The sequence below is a fragment of the Aethalodelphis obliquidens genome, unplaced genomic scaffold, assembly GCF_003676395.1.
Source record: "Aethalodelphis obliquidens isolate GAN/ISIS:26980383/991018 unplaced genomic scaffold, ASM367639v1 scaffold32, whole genome shotgun sequence".
Classification (NCBI taxonomy): Eukaryota; Metazoa; Chordata; class Mammalia; order Artiodactyla; family Delphinidae; genus Aethalodelphis; species Aethalodelphis obliquidens.
This window is the reverse complement of record NW_020837976.1, coordinates 3,650,652-3,675,588: the sequence shown is the minus strand read 5'-3', so window position 1 is coordinate 3,675,588 and position 24,937 is coordinate 3,650,652. Positions and strand designations below refer to the sequence as shown.

General features: G+C 40.5%; 1 protein-coding gene across 1 annotated transcript in view; it reads left to right on the top strand.

Moving 5' to 3' along the window:
* Window positions 1–24,937, top strand: part of OSBPL1A (oxysterol binding protein like 1A) — a 210,704-nt gene that overhangs the window by 163,751 nt on the left and 22,016 nt on the right. The window contains exon 19 of the mRNA XM_027127621.1: window positions 11,416–11,491. Within this exon, the coding sequence (XP_026983422.1) occupies window positions 11,416–11,491 (76 nt within the window). The remainder of the gene's footprint in view (window positions 1–11,415; window positions 11,492–24,937) is intronic.

Genomic DNA, 24,937 nt, shown 5'->3' with positions numbered 1-24,937 from the left:
ATGTTAGCTGTTAGTATTCAAATACTTCATCCTAGTAGAACTAGCGCAGGGATAGTGTGATATCACAGCATTTGTGAAAACGTTGCTTTAAAAAAACCTGAAGTTTTCCTGTTCTCCCCAAAGGATATGATCAAGAAAAGGATGTAGAAGCTGGACTAAAACTAAATAAAAGTGTAGACTATTAAGATTCCTGCAATCATGGGAAAAAGAAATGTTGGAGAGAGAGCTCCTCTGTCTTATAAGAAAGCAGACTGGGTGACTTCACAGGCCCCATTGTGAAAGGAATAGAGGTGAGAGGGCACAGAGACCAGGCAGGGACAAATGCCACTGAGCTATTTCGCTGTAGAAATAGGGTCTTGAGACATACATGTGTATTTCGGTCATTTAAAGAATTAGAACATCAGGTGAAAAAAAAAGTCTGGGGTGGGGAGAGCCTTAACCAAGACACAAAACCTGGAAGCTATTAAAAAAATAAATGAGGGCTTCCCTGGTGGCGCCGTGGTTGAGAGTCCGGCTGCCAATGCAGGGGACACGGGTTCGTGCCCCCGGTCCAGGAGGATCCCACATGCCGCGGAGTGGCTCTGCCCGTGAGCCATGGCCGCTGAGCCTGCAAGTCCGGAGCCTGTGCTCCGCAACGGGAGAGGCCACAACAGTGAGAGGCCTGCGTACCGGAAAAATAAATAAGAAAGACATATTTCACTGTAAAAGTTTTTTTAAAACCTGCAAAGGATTCTATTGGCAATCTAAATGAAAGATTAATAAGACAAAAGATTAGTAGTCTCTATCAACAAATTCTTACAAATAGACACACAAAAAAAGCCAGTGGTTACAAATGATATGAAGAGACAGTCTTTAGATGTGTAAATCCAAATGGTCATTAAAACATGAAAAGATTTTCTGACTCACAAGTAGTCAAGGAAAAGCAAAATAGCAATGCAGAAAAAAAAATAGCAATGCGATATCACTTTCTAGTCAGACTGGCAAAACTTGGGTAAGAACACCTATTGACACCAATTGCTGCTGGTGGGGAGGTGGAAGAAGTGCTGTCATGTATTATTGGTGAAATATGAAATTGTTAAAAACCTTTTCAGAAAGCAATCTGGCAACGTCCCTGGAAATGTAAAATAGAGATACTTTTTGACCCAGCAATCTGACCCCTGGTTCTCCACCCCATAGAAATGAAAGCATCGGGTTTAATTAGGAATGTAATGTATTAAAGTGGTTTTGCTGCATTGTTTGTTTTGGCAAAAGAGTGAAAACAGTAAATGGCTTTCATGGAGGACGGCAAGATATGTTTTGATATATAGTATTCTTGTCATGGAATATTATTCATTAAAAGAATTAGTTTACCATTTGACGAACAAATTTCCACGAAGTACTGAATGGGAAAAGCAAACTGTAAAGAAGTGTATATAACTGGTATTCTATTTGGAATTTTAAAGTCAGAAAGCTGCTCTGTGTGTGCACACATGCATGCTCAAGACTGTTTGAGAAAATATAAAAAAGTATAGAAAAATACATACCAGGTTTCTACCATGGGTTACAGTGTAGTACAGTGGTGGCAGAGGAAGTGGGGTGACAAGCAAAAAAGAACAAAACGGGAGAAAGACTGCATTAAAAACAGGGTGCATGATACAAAGTTACATGTATGTGTATGTGTTCCTGTGCATAAAGATATTAGAAAGATAGATACACTTATATCTATCAACTTGAAGGGGTATCCTCTTAAATTATTATTTACTGAAAAAACAATGTGACCTGTAGGGTAATATGTCTGTAAAAATCTGTGTACTCGTATATGCTTATGCAAGGAGAAAAGAAAAGGGAGCACTTCGGGCTGTTATGTTGGTATTGGAGGTGGGAGTAGATGACTAGCTTGTTCTTTATCTGTGGATTCTTTCACCTGGAATATAATAATGTATTGTAATTTGAAAAATTAACCACATACTTGTTTCCCCATTTAATTACGTTTACTTCCATGTGGTAAATACTTGAGAAGATAATTTCTGTTGTGTCTTGACTCGGTTTTGACTTAGAACTTAAATTTCTAAAAATGTAAGAATGAGATTATAAAACTTTATGAATTTAGGCAGCGGTCCCCAACCTTTTTGGCACCAGGTACCCGTTTCGTGGAAGACAATTTTTCCATGACCGGGGGTGGGGGGAATGGTTTCGGGATTATTCAAGCACATTACATTTACTGTGCACTTTATTTCTATTATTATCACATTGTAATATATACTGAAATAATTATACAACTCACCATAATGCAGAATCAGTGGGAGCCCTGAGCTTGTTTTCATTTGCCACTCACTGATAGCTTTTTTGTTTTGTTTTGTTTTTGTTTTTTTGCGATACGCGGGCCTCTCACTGTTGCGGACCACAGGCTCCGGACGTGCAGGCTCAGTGGCCATGGCTCATGGGCCTAGCTGCTCCACGGCATGTGGGATCTTCCCGGACTGGGGCACGAACCCGTGTCCCCTTCATCAGCAGGCGAACTCTCAACCACTGTGACACCAGGGAAGCCCACTGATAGGGTTTCAATGTGAGGCTGCAAGCAGTTGATTTATTATGGTCTCTGTGCAGTCAGATCTGTCTGCTAATGATAATCTGTATCTGCAGCTGCTCCCCAGTGCTAGCATCACTGCCTCAGCTCCACCTCAGATCATCAGGCATTAGATTCTCATAAGGAGCAAGCAACCTAGAGCCCTCGCATGCGCAGTTCACTGTAGTGTTCGTGCTCCTATGAGAATCTCATGCCGCCGCTGATCTGACAGGAGGCGGAGCTCAGGCGGTAATGTGAGCGATGGGGAGCAGCTGTAAATACAGATGAAGCTTCTCTCTCTCGTCTGTCACTCACCTCCTGCTGTGCAGCCTGGTACCTCACAGGCCATGGACTTGTACCTGTCCGTGGCCCAGGGATTGGGGACCCCTGAATTAAGGGATGTACCTTTTTCTCTGGAGTAACTATTAATACGATTGTGGAGTGTTTTTATCTTGTCCATGTGGAAAATATTGGAAGATAGCTGTCTATTTAAAGTTTCATGTATACATTATAGTCATAATATTTATAGTCTTCCCAGGTAGGTAGATTTGGTTTTGGCAGATTATACCATAAACAGAATCAGAAGACCAATGTTAGACTTGGAAAGAGTTATCTGCAATATAGGTGGTGAATAGGATGCTTATAATATACCAGGAGCTCTTACAAATTGAGAAGCTAATTCAGTGGGCAGATATCACCAATGACTATGAATGTTTTCACCTTAATATGTTTGTACTTTATGAAAATAACAAAGAGTCTTTAAAATTCTTTAAAACGGATGTGCAGGTAAGAAACTGAAACTTCATTTCCAGGAGGCTCTTTTTTTTTTTTTTTTTAGTTGGAGTATAGTTGATTTACAGTGTTGTGTTTCAGGTGTACAGCAAAGTGAATCAGTTATACATATACATGTATCTACTCTTTTTTAGATTCTTTTCCCATATAGGTCATTACAAGTATTGAGTAGAGTTCCCTGTGCTATACAGTATGTCCTTATTAGTTGTCTATTTTATATATAGTAGTGTATATATGTCAATCCCAATCTCCTAGTTTATCCCTCCCCAATGAGATTGTTTTCTACATCTGTGACTATTTCTGTTTTGTAAATAAGTTCATTTGTACCATTTATTAAGATTCCGCATATAAGCAGTATCATTTGTATTTGTCTTTCTCTGTCTGACTTCACTCAGTAGAACAATCTCTAGGTCCATCTTGGATTGTCCCTTTTCTTAGTGCACATGTAGCTGCCCCCTGAGGCAGATCGTCCAGCCGTGGCCCCCCAGGCTAGAGGTTGGCCCCTGGTTATGCAGGGAGGCTGGGGCAGAAGCGTGGGCTGGGGCCGTGGACATGGGTTCAAGCCCTGCTCTGGGAAGATCCCACATGCTGCAGAGCAGCTAAGCCTGTGTGCCACAACTACTGAGCTTGCGCTCTAGAGCCCACGAGCCACAACTACTGAGCCTGCGTGCCACAACTACTGAATCCCGCGCTCCTAGAGCCCGTGCTCTGCAACAAGAGAAGCCACCACAATGAGAAGCCCGCGCACTGCAACGAAGAGTAGCCCCAGCTCGCCACAAAGAGAGAAAGCCCATGCACAGCAATGAAGACCCAACGCAGCCTAATTAATTAAATTTAAGAAAACTCTAGAAGGAATCAATAGCAGAATAACTGAAGCAGAAAAACAGATAAGTGAGCTGGAAGATAAAATGGTGGAAATAACTGCCAGGGAGCAGGATAAAGAAAAAAGAATGAAAAGAATTGACGACAGTCTCAGAAACCTCTGGCACAACATCAAACACACCAACATTTGAATTATAGGGGTCCCAGAAGAAGAAGAGAAAAAGAAAGGGGCAGAGAAAATATTTGAAGAGATTATAGTTGAAAACTTCCCTAACGTGGGAAAGGAAATAGTCAATCAAGTCCAGGAAACGCAGAGAGTACCATACAGGATAAACCCAAAGAGAAACACGCCAAGACACATATATATTAATCGAACTATCAAAAATTAAATACAAAGAAAAAATATTGAAAGCAGCAAGGAAAAAGCAACACATAACATAGAAGGGAATCCTTATAAGGTTAACAGCTGATCTTTCAGAAGAAACTCTGCAAGCCAGAAGGGAGTGGCAGGACATATTTAAAGTGATGAAGGAGAAAAACCTGCAACCAAGATTACTCTACCCAGCAAGGATCTCATTCAGATTTGATGGAGAAATTAAAACCTTTACAGACAAGCAAAAGCTGAGAGAGTTCAGCACCAAATGGAAATAAAGACAAAAATAAACAAAGGGGCCCTAATGAAACTTAAAAGCTTTTGCACAACAAAGGAAACCGTAAACAAGATGAAAAGACAACCCTCAGAATGGGAGAAAATATTTGCAAACGAAGCAACTGAGAAAGGATTAATCTCCAAAATATACAAGCAGATTATGCAGCTCAATATTAAAAAAATAAACAACCCAATCCAAAAATGGGCGGAAGACCTAAATAGACATTTCTCCAAAGAAGACATACAGATTGCCAGCAAACACATGAAAGGATGCTCAACATCACTAATTATTAGAGAAATGCAAATCAAAACCACAATGAGGTGTCACCTCACACCAGTCAGAATGGCCATCATCAAAAAATCTACAAACAGTAGATGCTGGAGAGGGTGTGGAGAAAAGGGAAACCTCTTGCACTGTTGGTGGGAATGTAAATTGATACAGCCACTATGGAGAACAGTATGGAAGTTCCTTAAAAAACTAAAAATAGAACTACCATATGATCCAGCAATCCCACTACTGGGCATATACCCTGAGAAAACCAGAATTCAAAAAGAGTCATGTACCACAATGTTCATTGCAGCTCTATTTACAATAGCCAGGACATGTAAGCAACCTAAGTGTCCATTGACAGATGAATGGATAAAGAAGATGTGGCACAGATATACTATGGAATATTACTCAACCATAAGAAGAAACGAAACTGAGCTATTTGTAGTGAGGTGGATGGACCTAGAGTCTGGCATACAGAGTGAAGTAAGTCAGAAAGAGAAAAATACCATATGCTAACACAGATATATGGAATCTAAAAAAAAAAAAAGTGGTTCTGATGAACCTAGGGGCAGGACAGGAATAAAGACACAGACGTAGAGAATGGACTTGAGGACACGGGGAGAGGGAAGGGTAATCTGGGACGAAGTGAGAGAGTAGCATTGACACATATACACTACCAAATGTAAAGTAGATAGCTAGTGGGAAGCAGCTGCATAGTACAGGGAGATCAGCTTGGTGCTTTGTGACTACCTAGAGGGGTGGGTAGGTAGAGTGGGAGGGAGACGCAAGAAGGAAGGGATATGGGGATATATGTATACGTATAACTGATTCACTTTGTTATACAGCAGAAACTATCATTGTAAAGCAATTATACTCCAATAAAGATGTTAAAAAAAAAAGCATCTCCCAGCGACTTCCCTGGCTGTCCAGTGGTTAAGACTTCGCCTTCCAGTGCAGGGGCTGCTGGTTCAATCCCTGGTTGGAGAGCTAAGACCCCACATGCCTCGCAGCCAAAAAAAGCAAAGCATAAAACAATCAGTATTGTAACACGTTCAATAAAGACGTTAAAAATAGTCCACACCAAAAAAATCTTAGGAAAAAAAAGCATCTCCCAAAGACCTGGGGGCCACCGATCTCCTGAACTTGCGCAGTGTGTTTGGAGCAAAGGGATCCCAGCACAGCATTTGTGAGTCACGCTTCACAAGTTAACGTGGTTCAGCTCGGGGTCTGTGTACACCCTGTGTCGGTGGTGCAGTGGCAGGGCAGCCGGGTGAGCCGCGTGCATCTTGGAGATGAAGCGAGTGGGACGGGAGCTTTCCCTTAAAGACCAGTCATTGTGTCGTTGTGTCCATAGTCAGAGCGGCATCTGTATGGTTGAAAATAGAGCCGGGGTGCATCACTCTCAGTCCCTGGTACAGGGTGTTTTCTCTCTGTGTGAAGGGAAAAAGGAAGCATAGAATTCAGGATAATGACTCTCAGATCAACTCAAAGGGAAGAGAATAATTGATCTGTGCTCTCAGCCTGGAAATTCTGAGGCCTGCCTGCCATGCTCTGTTTTCTGCCTGGAGTAGCATCTCCTCATCCAAGATCATTAGGGAATTCTTACCCGCCTCCCCGCCCCACCATGGAAGGAGTGAAAATTAAAAATATAGAAACATATCCTTTTCAGTATAAATCATTTTTAAAAATTTTAATCTACCTAATTAAAAAAAATCTATTCTCTCTACTTTAAATAATACTGCAGATTTAGCATTTTGTTGATTGGGCTGTGGACTGTTTTGCTTCATTGACTTTAGACTCTTGTAATTGAGTAATTTTTTGCTCTTCCCCTGTAATCTGAGACCATTCCTATCCTTTTGTTTTCAGAAGTAATCACAGAAATCCTTTATGTCCAATTGTAGCCACAGGTGATTTTTGAACACTTGAAATGTGGCTAGTGTGAGCACGAAACTGAATTTGTAGTCTTATTTAATTTTAATTAACATAGGTTTATTATGTTAATTTTGTAATATAGTTTGTAAAAACAAAGCAGTATAAAATATGTTGCCAGTAAACATAACTTTATTGCTTTGGTAAGACTACATTTCACTTCGTTAAAAATTTAGTAGCTAATTTGTGAGGTGCTCTAAGTGTAAAATCAACACTGGATTTTGAAGACGTGCTGTGGGAAAAAGTATAAAATATCTCATTAATATTTTTATATTGATTACGTGTTGAAGTGCTGATATTTTGGACATATTGGGTTAAATCTAATATATTGTTAAAATTAATTTATCTTGTTACTTTTTTTTTTTTTTTTTTGTGGTACGCGGGCCTCTCACCGCTGTGGCCTCTCCCATTGCGGAGCACAGGCTCCGGACACGCAGGCCCAGCGGCCATGGCTCACGGGCCCAGCCGCTCCGCGGCATGCGGGATCTTCCCGGACCGGGGCACAAACCCATGTCCCCTGCATCGGCAGGCGGACTCTCAACCACTGCGCCACCAGGGAAGCCCTACTTTTTTTTTTTTTTAATAAAGCCACTACAAAATTTAAAACTATCTATGAAGCTCTAGTTGTATTTCTATGACAGGTTTCTCAACTTTGGCACTACTGACATTAGAGGCTGGATAACTTTTTGTTGTGGAGACCTGTCTTGTTTCCTGTGGGATGTTTAGCAACATCCCTGGCCTAGCTGATGGAGACCAACTTCCCACCCAGTGCAGGAATGCCTTTCTGGGCCGTGACTGAAAGGCATCCTGCAGCATCTGTTTGAAACACTTCCTTGTTGAGACTCTCTTGTCTCCCCTATTTGGAATTAATTATAAGACAGGTTATATTTTATGGTAGCTGTTATGTTAACTTTATATTATATTTATATTAAGTTTATGTTAGCTTTACATTAGGTGTCCTGTAACTTCCACCAAGAGTCATAGTCCTGATGTCTTCAGTAGCACAAGAGAAACGAAATTCTTTATGAAAGCAATAATGTATACCAAAAGGCCTTATAAATTCCAAAGCTCATTCAACAAATACTTAAACTCTTCCCCTGTGTTAGGCTTGTCCTGGGCAATGAGATACAGCAGTAGATGAAACGTGAGTCCTCTGGAAGCTTATGTACTATACTTGGGGGACGTAGTCAGCAGATACTCAGGGGTGCCCTGCAGTGCGTCACGTGATGATCAGTGCTGTGGAGAAGGACGAAGCAGGCAGAGGGGTGCAGGGACTGCAGTGGGGCTGTGAGTGTGTAGATGCCGTTATTCCTGCCCCCGGCCCGTCCTCTGAATGCCCCGACACCTCCGTCACGCCCCCTGTTCCCAGACCTCCAGCTTCTTCTGTTTCTTCTAGACCACACGTTTCCTTCAGCCATTGCTTATAAGAGCTGTTCTCCAGGCACCTTTGCCTGGCCTCTCATGAGTCCTCCTTTTCAAAGTGGCACATGGGTCTGGATCCCAGCTCTGGTCTGACCTTTGCAGAGCTGCCCTTGGGAATGTTCTGGCTCTGTTCTTGTGGCAGCTTCCTCATGCTATCGATTTAGATGCAGTCAGCAGCCCTGTGGTCATTTACTTGGGACCCAGCTCCTGCATGGCCGTGTGGGCTGGTGTTCCTGTTGCTGCTTCTCATCAGCGTGTTACGCACCATGTGGTCTGAAGGAGGGTTTGCTTTCGGCTCTGCGTGTCCTACACGAGAAGACAGCACGGGCTTCGTGATGGCCCTTTCCCTTCACCTCTGCTTTCTGGTTGTGTTCCAGAATCGATAACTCAGATTGCAGATGATCTGGCCTCATTAATGAGTAATTACATTTTCATGGAACACCACAAAGAGTTATGTGCACAAAAATCAGTACAGGGTATTTCTGGGTGGGATTCTTGGCTGGCAACCCTGTGATGCTTTCTAAATTGAGAATAAAAATAAAGCTTGGATGTCTCTTCTGCTTTCTTGCTTCCAAAATATTTCTTGTTTTTCTGCTGTTCTTGCCTTTAATGAGAATAGTAATGTATGCATATGCATTTAATGTAAGCATTTGTTGGGGGGGAATTACAGTCCCTTATTCAGTCTTCACAAAACTTATTTTGGACTCATAACTTCCTAGATATATGTTACATTTCTGACTGACTTTATAATAGACGAGATGAAAAATTTAGTTGATATGCATCTCTGAAACTATACGTGCAAATGGTAGGTAATGGCGAGGATTCTGTCCTGGATTCAGTTGTTCATGTCACTGAGATTGATAGTCTTGGATTGTAGAGAATGTGATTTAAATACCATCTGTGGCCACTTATCCAGCAGATTGGGTAGATGACAGATCTGCCAAATGAGCAGTGTGTGTTCCTAAAAAAAGGAAAAATCAGAAAGATTTTACCACAGAGGATCTTAAAATATTATTTATTTAAAAACTTAAAATTTTATTAACTTCTATAATTCAAGTTAATCAGTTTATAGAACAGAGATTCTTTAGAAGATAAGAATTTTAATTTAATATTTTCTTTAATATTTCAGTTACATGGGTATATTTCAAACAGCACCTGGAAAACCAGCATCCCTGGCCAGAACCTAAGATGATGAAAAAGAAGGCATTATTATAACAGTGTTTCAGGAAGCGGTTCTGGGCACCTCCTGCCCCTGGTGGTGCTGAGGCCTCAGGATGCCTGAGCTCAGTGTGCGGCTCATCTGAGCCACAGACCCTTTGCCACCGACAGCCGCCCTTCTCTTGGCTGTTTCCTTACCCCTGCAGAGGCTTTGGAAACGCTCCTTCTGTAGAGGTTAATTTGCAAAGGGTTTTCCAGTCCATCCAGAGTTGCTGAGTTTGGTCCAATGTCAGCATCTTTGGGAAAGTACTGATACGATACAATTAATTTCTTAAAAACCTGAAGCTAGGTTCAGTAATGACATTTTTTGTTTCCATTATTTAACAGCTACTAGAGTAATTTATTGAGTATCAGAGTATGATAGGTCTCTCTTGGACCAAACAGCAGGTCAGATATGCCAGCACATGAAAGGACAGTGTACTTCTGAGGTGGTTTAAGCAGCTGGACGCCAACACAGGAGGATTAGGAGGGTTCGGATCAGAACGATTCCGAAGACGTGGGGCCGGTTGATCTGCTGTGGAACTTTTCAGGGCCCAAAATAGCAGTGAATAGGGATACAAGCCCAGATTGACCCTATTTTATCCTGTCTGTGCACATTTTTTGCAGTTTTATTGAGAAATAATTGATATACATCACTAAGCTTTAGGTGCACAGCATGATGGCTTGAGTTCACGTATATTACATTTCACAATATTGTGACATGATTACCACAGTAGGTTTTGTTAACATCCATCAGCTTATATAGATAAAATAAAAAGAAAAATTTTGTTTCTTCTGATGATGAGAGCTCTTAGGATTTGCTTTCTTAACGACTACAGTATATCTTACTTACGTCTTACAGTGTTGACTATGGTCACGTTGTACATCACATCCCTAGTACTTATTTATCTTATAATTGGAAGTGTGTACCTTGTGACCACCTTCGTCCAATTCCCTTTCTCTTCAGCCCCACCTCTGGCAACCACAAATCTGATCTTTTTTCTTTGAGTTTGATGTTGGTTTTTTGTTGTTGTTAGATTCCACATGTGAGATCATGTAGTATTTGTCTTTCTCTGTCTGACTTATTTCAGTTAATATAATGCCTTCAAGGTCCATCAGTTTTGTTGCAAATGGTAGGTTTTCCTCCTTTTTTATGGCTGAATAATATTCCGTGTGTGTGTGTGTGTGTGTGTGTGTGTGTGTGTGTGTGTGTGTGTCGGTCTGTCTGAGAGACAGAGAGAGAGAGAGATACACATATCACATTTTCTTAAATGATTGATTTCATACCACCATGTCTTGGCTATTGTAAATAATGCTGCTGTGAACACGGGGGTGCAGACATCTTTTCAAGTTAGTATTTTCATTTCCTTTAATTGGAATTAAAGGAAATATTCCCAGAAGTGGAATTGCCGGATCATATGGGAGTTCAATTTAAATTTTTTGAGGACTCTCCATACTGTTTTCTGTAGTGGCTGTACCAGCTTCCAATCCCACCAGCAGTGCACAACCTTCCCTTTTCTCCACATTCACGCCAGCATTTGTAATCCCTTATTTTGCTATTCTAACAAGTGTGAGGTGATATCTCATTGTGGGTTTAATTTGCATTTCCCTAATGACTGGTGGTATTGAGCATCTTTTCATGTACCTGTTGGCCATATGTACATGTTGCACGTTTTCATGGTGTCTCTATACATGTATGCCTGTGGCTCTCGGATTATTGACAATAGCTTTTTTCCTAATGCCAGTGGTATTAAAATTAAGTCTTTATTTTTGTTTTCTTTTTTTCAGAACAAGCTTGCCCTCACCTATGTTTTCCAGAAATGACTTCAGCATCTGGAGCATCCTCAGAAAATGTATTGGAATGGTAAATTAACTACCAGTTCTGTAATATTAAGCTGATAGATGTTTCATGCATGTCCTTTAGAAGGGAATCCTAATGTTGGCATAAAAGTGATGCACAACGTTTGTGAAAACTTTTGAGAATCAGAAATTAGGAAAAGTCTTATATTAGGTTTTCCTCACAGAACTTGAACCACTTTTTATGCCATTTAATATGACTTTAATGTGACTTTTCATTGTAAGAAAGTAGAAAAAGAAAAGGCTCCACATTGGTATTTCCCTATAGAGTTACCCAGAAAGGCTCAAAAAGAACAGAGTCCCCACAGTATAGAATATAATTTCACTTACGCTTCTGTGCACAGAGCTGGTTTTTGTACCTTGTAAGTGTGGTGTATGTTAGATATTTGGAATGTGTCCCAGCTTAGTTATCTGTGCAGGTGGATCTGATTTTGCGGGGGAGGGCGACGGGATGGCAAAATTTACTATTATATAAATCCTTAGATTCCCTTTAAAATAGTAGTCCACGTCACCACCCTGACGACAGTCAGGCTAGGATTCTGAGTAAAGTTCTCTTAATTCTTCTAGCATGACCTTTGACCAACTAGAAGGATGAAAATTGTAAAACATGTGAGTCCTGAACTGCTAAAGAGTCTGCCTGGAGATTATGTTTCTTAATTTTGCAATTTAATGTGCAGCCTGAGTACTCCAGGAACTTTCCTTGTACTGGGAAGTATAGTCACTTTCTAAACATTTTCATTCTGATGCTTGAAGCCCTTTTGGCTGCTGGTGTGCCCACGTTGGCATTTTTTAAATGCCCCTCTTCTCTACGTGGGGTAATGTCACCTGAGACTTCCTAAATGTAATTTCCAAGGAGCTAATTCCAGAAACATTTATTTTAAACAAATATTTTCTGCTCCTACTGCATGGAGAGAAGGATCCGTAGCTGGATAACGGGCTTTATCCCAGCCTTGCCGCCTCCTGTCTGTGAGACCCTAGGCCAGTTGCCTTGCTTCCCTGAGTAAAGTTAGGAGAGTAATTTGTACCTTATAGCTCTATTGAGACATAAATAAGATAATTTACACAGACCCTGGTTTAGCTTAATGCTCAACATTATTATCAACAGTTAATCACACTTGAGAACCAGAATACCTGGGCTCTGATTCCATTTTGATTATATTAAGTTTCATCAGGACAAACCAAATGTATCTAGACAAATGTATATATTCTTAAATAAAATAACTATACATATTAGTCTCTTAAGAACTGAAATTTTCAGGACAAAAAATTATATCCTACAGGATTCATATTTTTCAGGCCCTTAGTAAACATATTTATCATTGAGATCCAGTATGTAAATATGTACATATGCATGTGTGTTTAAAATGAAAACCAGTTCCACCAAAGAATACTCATCCTTACAATAAATGATATTTTCTATTATATTAGACTAATGCTGATTCCAACTCACTAAACTGATTTTGTAACCTGCTAGTGAATGAAACCCACAGTTACTGTAGAATTGGTACCACATTTGTCTAAGGCTGTTGGGTCAACAGAATGGGTATGAAAACTGCAGATGTGGTTTAGTCTTTCTGGCAATCGTGGAAAGTACAGCTTTGTGTATTTCTCTTGCTTGAGCCTGTCACCTACCATCTCCTGTCTCACTGGGTGTCGGATTTAGTGGTATTGTCATGAGTTTGTTCAGGCTAGTGACTGATAATCGTCTAGTTTATGTCTAAAGCAAGCATTCTGTCTAAATGGAAACTCTCCATTCTTTTAAAAGACGGGAGATAATGTCCTGTTGGCTTCTGCCTGTCATACTTCGAAAGATGCTCTATTTCTCTAGAAGGATGGTTTTACCTTTATTTTTAGGTGTGGAACTGTTTGTGCAAATAAGCAGGCTGAATCATAAACAAAATAAAGCAAATAAAAGCAGACCTGTTTGGGTTGAAAGGGCACCATGGAATGTTTTGAAACTTATATCTATAGAACTCTCTGAATAAATCACAGAGAAAGAGCTGCAGGGGAAGTAATATTTTGGGAAAGTATTTCCTGCTGAGGTTTTATAAGAGACTAACATTCTAGATGAATAATTATTAATATTTATTAATGTGATTGAAAGGCAGTTAACTGGCATTTGGAAGTTATTGTTCTTGGGGTGCCATGTCTCCCCTCTCATGGGCAGCGGAATCAGTCCAAGGGGGTGAGTGTTGAGCACAATAGAGATTTAAAGTGCGGTGTATCTTGAGAGAGAAATGCAAATAACATCACCAGAATAAAAATTTTTAAATAATTTTTGGTATCGACCCCTCTTATATCTGCCTCCTGCTACCCCCAGCCGTGAGGAAAATAGGTAAAAAATTAGAAGATATTAGTATCCATAGATTTTATTACAGTTAACTTCAAAGTGAAGGTATTTTTTAAACCCCCCCCCCCCCCCGCATTGCATTTTCATGATTCTATTACACTTAATAATCCAAATACTGGGCTTCCCTGGTGGCACAGTGGTTGAGAGTCCGCCTGCCGAAGCAGGGGACACGGGTTCGTGCCCCGGTCCGGGAAGATCCCACCTGCCGTGGAGCGGCTGGGCCCGTGAGCCATGGCCGCTGAGCCTGCGCGTCTGGAGCCTGTGCTCCGCAACGGGAGAGGCCACAACAGTGAGAGGCCCGCGTACCGCAAAAAAAAGAAAATAATAATCCAAATACTTCACTCCAGGTCCTTTCTATGTGGGTAAATCTCAGCTACAGAAGCCATGGACATACCCTTCAGCTGGTTTTTCCCATAGTTTCACATTCCCAGTTTCTTAACTTTGTAATAATAAGTCTTAAAAGTAGCAGAGGAAATCTGATATTGAACGGTAGCTTTTCATGATGTCTCTGTCGACTTGAGGAGCATATGAGATCAGAGTGGGGAGTGTGGGCATGCTGCTGGAAACCTCCCAGTTCTACGCTCAACTGGGGTCTGGTGCCAACTTTTTCAGAAATCAGTGCCCCTCATTTATGATGATACAGTTTTATGGCATAGTATCATTAATCCCTTAAGACATGGCTTTTAAGAACACATGATAGGTGCTTACCTGCCATGTATGGTCAAGGTATAACTTCATCTTTCTCAGGTAGGAAAGTCAGTGTCTTCAGGCGTTTGTCATCCTGGGCTTCAGTGCCCTGCAGCACCTTCTGCAGCCGGGCTCACCTTGCTCCATCCTCCACTGCCACATACATACACGTTTGACTTTGCTTTTTTCTAAAACAAATATAGAGAGACTTAGATTTCCAAAACGAATGACACCCTTTTTTCTCCCAGTCTGTTTTGGACAGGATTATGTTACCAAATGTTGGGTTATACTACATGAAATGAATAATTTACATAAATGGACTAAATCCTAAATCTCTCTGTGATTGAAGCATTTACCAAACAGATTCCCATCTCAGAATTAATACTTGATGTTGGTTAGTAGTTTGAATTCTTTGTTCCTTACTTCCTTACTCCCACTGTCCTTTCGTTAAAGGACTCTAGCCTCATAATCCCATTGTCTTCTGTTCCCCTGTTTTCTTTCTCCTCTTCTCTCCCATCCCTTTAGGATTTGTCAGCAGGACTCACCCAGAGGCTAGGTCATGGGTGTCCATACCTAGTGACTTGGAAACCAGGGCCAGCACCAGGGTGAGACAAGCGAGGCATCCAGGCACAAAATTTGAGTAGGCGCCTGCACCTGAGACCACGTCTGCTGAATGTCTTGGAGTCATAGAATAGCGTTAGATTATTATAAGAGGGTGAAGAAGGTCTGTTATATTATAAATACCGAGTTATTAAAGTGAAAATGTTGTATCATTCAGAAAGGTATATTCAGTGCAACCGAATTCCATAGAGACTTGAATATAAGAGTTGAAAACTTTATAGTTCTAGTTTGCTCCTTTAACTCCTATTTCCATTCCATATTTACTACAGAATATTACCCTAACCTAATTTTTTTCATCTTTGAAGGTTTTTTGATTACCTTATCGTACTTCACTATCACAAAAATACATATTAAAATTTAAAAATTTATATTTTATGGCCATAAGACTTTAGTACTAAAAGTTTTAAGTTATTCTTACATTAGTGATCAAAATAACAAGCGTTACAAAATTTATGAAAGTATAACATAAAAGCTAAAATGTTATTCATAAAAAGGATTTTTTTCACTTTGGCTGAGATATCTGAGAATGAATATCACACATTGCTAGAATGAGACAGGATTTTCAGTAACAGTTCTTTTTTTTTTTAATAGATTCAAGGATTAGGAAGCCTTGCTCATATTAATAGACAGATGGGAGTAGGAGTTCTGTGGTTTTTTTAGTATCTAGCAATGTCATTCAGTTCTTTGACCTTTTCTTGACTATATGTCAAAAATCAGATGGTAATATATTATCCATCAAAAATAATTTTTTATGATCCATAAATTGACAACTCAATAGGACTTCCTTCAGTGTTATTGGAAACAACATTGGAAAACTCTAGGTTGCAGGAGGTCTTGTTACCTTCCCTTGGAGTCATGGGCATCTGGGTCTCTGGGAAATGGAGTGGAGAAGCTTTGCCAGGGATCTCACCTTCGGTTTCTGTAACTGTGTCCTCTCACTCAGATATACCTTGCAATATTGAGAAGGGGTTGGGAAAACTGAAATATTTTCCCTGAAGCACACCTTGCCAGTATAATCTTTTTTCATGAAATACTTTTTATCTTACCATGCACTTTAAATGTTCTCCCCCAAAACCTCAGATTCTTCGCATTCCCTTGATGCAGAATGTCTGCCGCGTGACCTCAGAACCAGACGCATCCCGGGTCAGCTCATGATGTTATTTTGGGGTTCAGATAAACACGTTGGTATATGTCACTGTGACAACTGTCCCATTCTTGAATTCTAAATATAAGCCAGATACAGCTCTAGATAAGATTTGGAGCTTTGCCCAAACTGGTACATTATAAATACTGACTTAAGAGACAGGAGGCAGAAGAAGCAAAGTAGTTAAACAAAATTTGTCATCTCTACCGCCTCACTCTATAATGATCTGAAATCAGAATATCCCAACAGGGGAGAAGTGACTGGAAGAGCTTCTGATGTCAGGTCTTTGCCTTAACGAAAACAGGGAAGTCGGGGAGCCATCCTGCAGAGCAACAGAGCCTTGATTTAAGAGGCTTCCTTGTTCCGGTACTAAACCTCCTTTCACTCGGTGCCCTGAAGGTTTTTACACATCAGAGCAAGAGTGCTATACTAGAATTCAGGATGGTGTAAGGGGTGTCTCCCCCACACCCCAGGTAAAAGAAGGGTGATTTTAAAAGAAGACGTGGGAAAAGAGCAACAGTGTGACGTGCGACTTTGGTGTGTTCTTGGCCTGTCAGTTCGTAGGCAGGAGTCCGTGTGGAGGGTGAGCACCTGCAGATCAGTTCCCCTAAAGCATCCACTGCTGCCCACAGTCACCCTGCGTGACTACAGTGTGGAGACCACGGACCTGGTCCAAGCTTCCAGCCAGCGCCTTAGTCGTCCTGCCACATTCCCACCTAGCGGTTGTCCATCAAGAGGACTCACACGGCCTCCCAACTCTGAAAAAATTCAGCTACGAGACAGGAAGAAGAGGAAAGGAATATCTGTTTATCTTTTCCCTCAAAGCTTTTCTTGTCTTTTTCTCCCTGTTTTGACCACTGGTTGCACCCAGTTGCCCACAGTGTGGTTCATTCAGTTCACATGCAGACACCCCTTTCCTGTGCATAGTTCCTTTGTTTCTGGCTGTTGTGTTCTCTGGGGCTGGTCTGTGAGAGCCAAGGAACAGTGGTGTAACCAACAGCAAAAGGCGTCAGAGCAGCAGGCTTGTTCAGACTGCTCGACCAGAGTGGTCCCCGAGGGCTGACTTGCAAGGTCTTGGTGTGACTGCTTTGGGCATGATCAGTGTGTTCAGATGGCAAGAACCTCTCATGTGATGGTAAACTAATAGATGATAGACATCTTGTGGAGAGGGAAGGGACTGAGTAGCCCAAGATGGGAAAGAGACCTGTGGCCCTCCAGGGCCCTTACATGTAAGAAGGGTAAAGTTTTACCTCTTTGGGGCTGTCGTGGAGGGAGGACCCAGTGCCAAGCTGGTGTCACAGAAGGCACATCCAAGGCACAGAGCCAAGGCTGCTGCCAGCGCCTGCCCATCAGTGACGAGCCTAGAAGCCCACTTACTGCTTGGGTCGCACACCTGTGTGAGGACCCCGCCCACCGGCAGACTTAGCTTAAGACCTAAGCTGAGCTGCTCTCTGTAACCCAGGTCTTAAATATTTGCACAGTTGGGCGTTACGGTGCTCCGCGTTGTACACATAAGTTATCTTCCACTTCGGTTGGGATCAGACTTGGCCTTGTTGGTTTGTATAGTGCGTAAGAGACAAAGCAGCCTTCTCCCTTCTTTTTCTTGTCCGTTGGTCGGCTGATGAGCAACTGCAATTAAGAGTTTCTTCAGTTTCATCATTCGTTGCTATTAATTTGTATGGCTACATGTAAACTTTGCTTTTAGCTGGGTCACAAGGTAGGCTTGCCTGGCATAAATATTTAATTTTTCCAGCTGACTGAAGCTCTCAGTGATAAAAGTATTCCAGCTCATGTTTCTTCCTGAAACTTGACCTTCGTAATATGCACTGTTGCTTTTCCTATTATTGGAATGTATGCAGTACTAATTAGTTGTATACAGTATCTGACAAATCCAATACCAAACTTCATTGTATTGTAAGTAAAAACAGGGTGTCTGTGAATTTCCAAGAGGGAATGAAATATAGTTTGTATCACCAAGTTTTGTCATTACGTATCCAGGGAACTGTAGATTTTAACAATTAAAATATCAATAATTGTACAGACTAATAAAGGCAAAAAATTGCAAGTCCACTGCTGTATTTTAAATAGCATGTTAGACTCTTCTGTGCAGTCAAGGTGGTTTTCATGGCCATCTGTGTTCCCTCAGGCCTTATTCTGTCCCTTCCACTCTGTGTCTATTACCTGGGCCACAAATGTGCCTTTTCATTTCCTTGAATGCTTACATTCTGAGTTACTAAAAGAAGCAGGAAGGTGTTTACATTATTCTGGATTATAAAATTGAATTTAAAGACCCTTTCAGAATTTGGGGAGCTTTTCAAATGATTAAAAAATAGTCCGCCCATTGAATGGGTGATAAAACCATGTCCTCTGTACCTTGGTTTCCAGAGTTGGCAAACCACTATTTCATTGACTTGCTGACTCACATGAAGTCTAGCCAACTGGCGGTGAGCAGCCAGCGGCTAGTAGACAGCGTGACTGTCCCATTCTTGCTCGCATATTTTCTCAGGGAGATTATGTGAGGGTATAGCGACTATACAGTGTCGCTATAGAGATGAAAGATTAAGTCCCTAGGCCTGGATTCCCATCTGAGCCGCTGTAATGACAGAAGCGCCAAACGCCTTGTCTCCCCCCAGCGTGTCTCTTATTCCCTCAGTGCGTGTATAATAGTCTAGTATTTTTTAGGGAAAAAAGCTCAGAATCAAACTTAGGTAAAGTTCTTCATTCCTTTAACGAATAAATCCTTTAAATCCCTTTAAAATAAATCTCACCCTGCTGTTGTGCGTGACAAAGCGAAATGTAGAAAACGAGAGCAGAGCCAGAAATGGCATCATTTACGTCACATACTGTCACGGGCCAGGGCTCATGTCGCCACCCTGGTGAACCCCTGTCATCTTCGCGATTGGACGGGACAGTCAGACAGCAGCGAGAGCCTCAGCAGCGGGGAGTACGCGATGGCTTCTGACTGGGGCTCCGGGGGGAACAGGTGTCCTTCCCTCACTTCTTCACCTTTTAAGGTTGGAACTCAAGCCACGCTGCCATCTGAGTGGCTTCTCTGCAGCTCGCTGCCCAGGTGACAGGATGAGGTATCCCAGCCTTCAAAGCCGCCTTGCCTCTACGGCCTTGGAGGACTTGGCAATCTTGAATGTACCATTAATAGTAATGATCATAGCTAACATTTATTGCTCACTTAACGTATGCCTGACACTGTTCTGAGTGATTTGTATGAACTAATTAATCCTGACAGGCCCTGTGAGGTACATAATTAAGCCCCCATTGGGCGGAGAGTTGAGGGACTCAAAGTGATGCAAGCATCAGGTGGCAAGGGGCGTGTGCTCTCAGAGCCCATTCTTTTATTTTTCAATTGTGGTAAAGCACAGAACACAGTATTTACCATTTTAACCATTTTTAAGCGTGCAGTTCAATGGCGTTTGTACATTCACATTATGCTGCCGTTACCACCCACGTAACTCTTTTCATCTCGTGGAACTGACGTACTGCACCCCTTAAACAACAACTTCCCACCTCCCTACCCCCCAGCCCTGGCAGCCACCGTTGTGCCTTCTGTTCCCAAGGCATTCCTTTAACCACAATGCTCTACTGTCTCTGGAACCCAGGACTGGACTAACCTGGGTATATTTTGTTGTTCTCTTTTTCCATCGTGCTTTTCTCTTGTCTGTTTTATGATGAGCATAACGTCAGCCTGTATGTCGTAAGGCGGTCCACCTTCTGCGGTGCAAGGTTGTCAGCTTCCCCATCCCTTCCTTTTGCCAGGCTGAAAGTGTTAGATTACCTGGACTACCAACTCCTAGAGTCAACCACTGTTAACTTTTTGGTGCTACTACCTTCTAATATTTGTCTATAAAACATGTATTTTACAAAATTAAACTATTTTTGAACATGTTGCTTTGTAACCTACTTTTTTTACTCATTTTGCTTTGTGAACTATGTGCATCATTAAACAAGAGGGTTCTGACTTCAGGGAGTTTATATTCCAGTGAGAGTCAGGAGAGTCTAGTGCACTGTGATAACTGCCCAAATAGGGGGCAGTGGAAACATACAGGAGCACATAGGGCAGGGGTGCCTGCAATGTGCTCTGCTCTCCCTGAGGTGATGAGGATGCAGGCGGAGTATAAGGTATTATCCTTCACCTCAGGAATTGTATTACTGTGTAGTTAGCAAGATAAGCTGGTTAGTACCCCTGACATGGCAGCAGGCTGTATAATCTGTGATCAGATGCTACATTGTGCGATACAGATTCTGGTGCTCCAGGAGCTGGAAGAGGCGAGAAATCAATGAGTACTGGAATAGTCGAGGAGGAGAGACTTGAACTCTCCTGAAATCCTAGCGGGGAGGAGATACAAGAGTTAAGTGAAGAGAGTAGGGCATTCCAGGTCAGAATTGGCTATAATAAGACTTTTAATCCAGTGTCTAAAACAGTGCCTGGCACCTAGTAGGTGCTAAATAAAAATTTTTTTAAAAGCTATTTTGAAACAGTTCTATTTCTGTATGCATATTCTGTACAGCCAAGTTGCTTTAGAGAGACAATCTTGGTGGATTTTTTTTTTTGAGCTATAATTGACAAATGTTTAAATTCTACATCAAGATGATTGGATATATGTATACATTGTGAGGATTCCCCCCATCAAGTTAATTAACACATCCAGCACCTCACATATGTATCCTTTCTTGGTGAGAACATTCAAGTTCTACTCGCTTAGCAAATTTCATTTACACAAAACAGTGTTATCAATTGTAGTCATGTCACCATGTTATACAGTAGATCCTCAGACCTTATTCATCTTATAACTGAAAGTGTATACCCTGTTACCAACTTCTCCCTATTTTCCCCACCCTGAAGCCCCTGGCAACGACTTTCTACTGTGTTTTTATTGGTTCAACTTTTTTTTTTTAAGGTTCGCATATGTGTGATACCATACCATGCAGTGTTTGTCTGTCTGGTTTATTTCACTTAGCATAAGGCCCTCCAGGTTCATCCATGTTGTCACAAATGGCCTTCTTTTGTAAGGGTAATACCGTGTGTGTGTGTGTGTGTGTGTGTATATGTATTTGTGTGTGAGTGTATATATATACACACATAGATATATGCACGCACACACACACACCCACATTTTCTTGATCCATTCATCCATTGACGGACACTTAGATTGTTTCCATTGTATATTCTCAGCTCCTTTAGCAAAAATTAATTGACCATAAATGCATGGATTTATTTCTGGGCTCTCTATTCTATTCCATTCATCTGCCTGTCTATTTCTATGCCAATTCTGTACTGTTTTGATTACTATATCTTTGTGATACAGTTTGAAATCTGGGAGCATGATACCTCCTGCTTTGTTCTTCTTTCTCAAGATTGCATTGGCTATTCACGGTCTTTTGTGGTTCCATACAAATTTCAGGATTGTTTTTTTCTATATCTGTGAAAAATGCCATTGGAATTTTGATAAGGATTGCATTGAATCTTTAGATCACTTTGGGTAGTTTGGACATTTTAACAACTTTTGTAATCCATGAGTGCAGAATATCTGTCTATTTATTCGTGTTTTCTGCAGTTCCTTTCATTAATGTCTTACAGTTTTCAGTATATAGCTCTTTCACCTCCTTGGTTAATTTTATTCCTAACTGTTGTATTCTTTTGGATGATATTGGAAATGGGATTGTTTTCTTAATTTTTCTTTCTGATAGTTTGTTGTTGGTGAATTGAAACACAACTGATGTTTGTATGTTGATTTTGTACCATGCACCTTTACTGAATTCACGTATTAGTTCTAATTGTGTTTTGGTGGAGTCTTTAGGGTTTTCTACATATAATATCATGGCATCTGCAAATAGAGATAATCTTACTTCTTCCTTCTTGATTTGGACGCCTTTTATTTCTTTTTCTTGCATGATTACGCTGGCTAGAACTTCAGTACTGTGTTGAATAAATGTGGTGAGAGTGGGCATCCTTGTCTTATTTTTGATCTTATAGGAAGAGTGTTCAGCTTTTCACCACTGAGTATGATGTTAGCTGTGGGCTTGTCATATATGGCCTTTATTATGTTGAGGTATGCTTCCTCTATGCCCACTTTGTTGAGAGTTATTATCATGAAAGGATGTTGAATTTTGTCAAATGCTTTTTCTGCATCTATTGAGATTATCCATTGTTTTATTAATGTCATATATCACATTTATTGATTGGCTTGTATTGAACAATCCTGCTTACCTGGAATAAAACCCACTTGATCATGGTGTATGACCCTTTAAATGTATTGTTGAGTTCAGTTTGCTAATATTTTCTTGACTTTTGCATCTGTGTTCATCAGGGATATTGGCCTACAATTTTGTTTTCTTTGTCTGGTTTTGTCTTTGGTTTTGGTGTCAGGATAATGCTGACGTTGTAAAATGAGTTTGGAAGTGTTCCCTCCTCTTCTGTTTCTTTGAATAGTTTGAGAAGGATCCGTATTCATGCTTCTTTAAATGTCTGGCAGAATTCACCAGTAAAGACATCTGGTCTTGGATTTTTGTTTGTTGGCAGGTGTTTGATTACTGCTTCAGTTTCCTTACTAGGAATTGATCAGTTCAGATTTTCTATTTCTTCATGATTCAGTTTTGGTTGGTTGTATGTTTCTAGGAATTTATCCATTTCTTCTAGATTGTCCAATTTGTTAGCATATAATTGTTCACAGCATTCTCATGATCCTCTGTGCATCAGTATCTTCTCTGTCATTTATAATTTTACTTATTTGAGTCCTCTCTTTTTCTTGGTGAGTATAGTTAAAGATTTGTCTATTTTACCTTTTTTTTTTTTTTTTTTTTTTTTGTGGTACACGGGCCTCTCACTGTTGTGGCCTCTCCTGTTGCGGAGCACAAGCTCTGGACGCGCAGGCTCAGCGGCCATGGCTCACGGGCCTAGTCGCTCCGCGGCATGTGTGATGTTCCCGGACCTGGGCACGAACCCATGTCCCCTGCATCGGCAGGCAGACTCTCAACCACTGTGCCACCAGGGAAGCCCTCTTTTTTTAAAAAAAAAAACAGCTCTTAGTTGCATTTATCTTTTTAGTCTCTGTTTCATTTCTTTCCACTCTGATCTTTGTTACCCTTCCTTTACTAATTTTGGACTTCTTCTAGTTCCTTGAGGTGTAAAGTTAGGCTGTTTGAGATCTTGTTTTTTAGTGTGTTTATTGCCATGAACTTCTTTCTTAGAGCTGTTTTTGCTGCATCCTGTAAGTTTTGTATGTTGTATTTCCATTTTCATTTGTCTCAAGATATTTTTTGATTTCTTCTTTGACCTATTGGTTGTTTAGTAGCATGTTTACTTTTCGCGTATTTGTGAATTTCCCAGTTTTCTTTTTATAATTTATTTCTAATTTTATACCATTGTGGTTAGAAAAGATGTTTGATATGATTTCACTATTTTTAAATGTATTGTCTTGTTTTGTGGCCTAATATATAGTCTATCCTGGAGAGCGTTCCATATACACTTGAGAAGAATTGTGTATTCCTTTATTGCATGGAGTGTTCTGTATATGTCTCTTAGGTCTGTTGGTCTAACATGTTGTTTAAACCCATTGTTTCCTTACTAAGATTTTCTGTCTGGATGATCTATCCCTTGTTGAAAGTAGAGAATTGAAATCCCCTGCTTTTCTTGTATTGCTCTCTATTTCTCTTTTAAGATCTGTTAATATTTGCTTTTAGGTGTCCCTATTTGGGGTGCATAAATACTTATAATTGTTATATTGTCTTGATGAATTGACCCCTTTACATTATATAATGACCTTCTTTGTGTCTTATTACATTCTTTGGCTTAAAATCTGTTTTGTCTAATATAAGTATAACTACCCCTGCTTTCTTTTTGTTTCCATTTGCATGGAATGTCTTTTTCTATCCTCTCACTTTCTATCTGTGTGTGTCCTTAGAGCTGCAGTGAATTTCTTGTAGTCAGCATAGCTGGGTCTTGGTGTTTTCTGTTTTCGGTTGGATAATTTAGTCCATTTGCATTCAAAGTAATTACTGATAGATGTGGTTTCACTATTGCTCTTCTGTTCATTGTTTTCTGTTTTGTAATTCCTTTGTTCCTTTCCTCTTCCTCTCTTCCTTTGTGAATTTGATGATTTTCTGTAGTTGGTATGCCTAAATTCCTTTATCTTTTGTGTATCTACTATAGGTTTTTTGCTTTGTAGTTACCATGAGGTTTATGTAAAACATCTTATAGTTATAACAGTCTGTTTTAAGCTGATTACAAATTAACTTCAAACACATACTAAAGCTCTACATTTGTACACTCCCTGCCATTTTATGTTTTTGGTGTCACAATTTACATCTTTTTACATTGTGTATCCATTAACAAATTATCATAGTTATAGTTACTTTTAATACTTAGGTCTTTTAATCTTCGTTCTAGAGTTATACATGAACTACCCAGCACCATTACAACATTTGACTATTCTTGAATTAAATAGTTGTGTAAAGAAAATGACCATGATTGAATGAACAGATTGGAAGTAGTGCCCCTCCCTTTGATGTTAAAAGAAAATCTGACTTCCCAGAAGCATTGGTAGGAGTACAAATCGATAAAGGGTTGAAGGGTTGAAGGCATTCAGCTTGGTAGTAACTGTAAAAATTTTCAGTGAGCACACACCTTTGACCCAGAA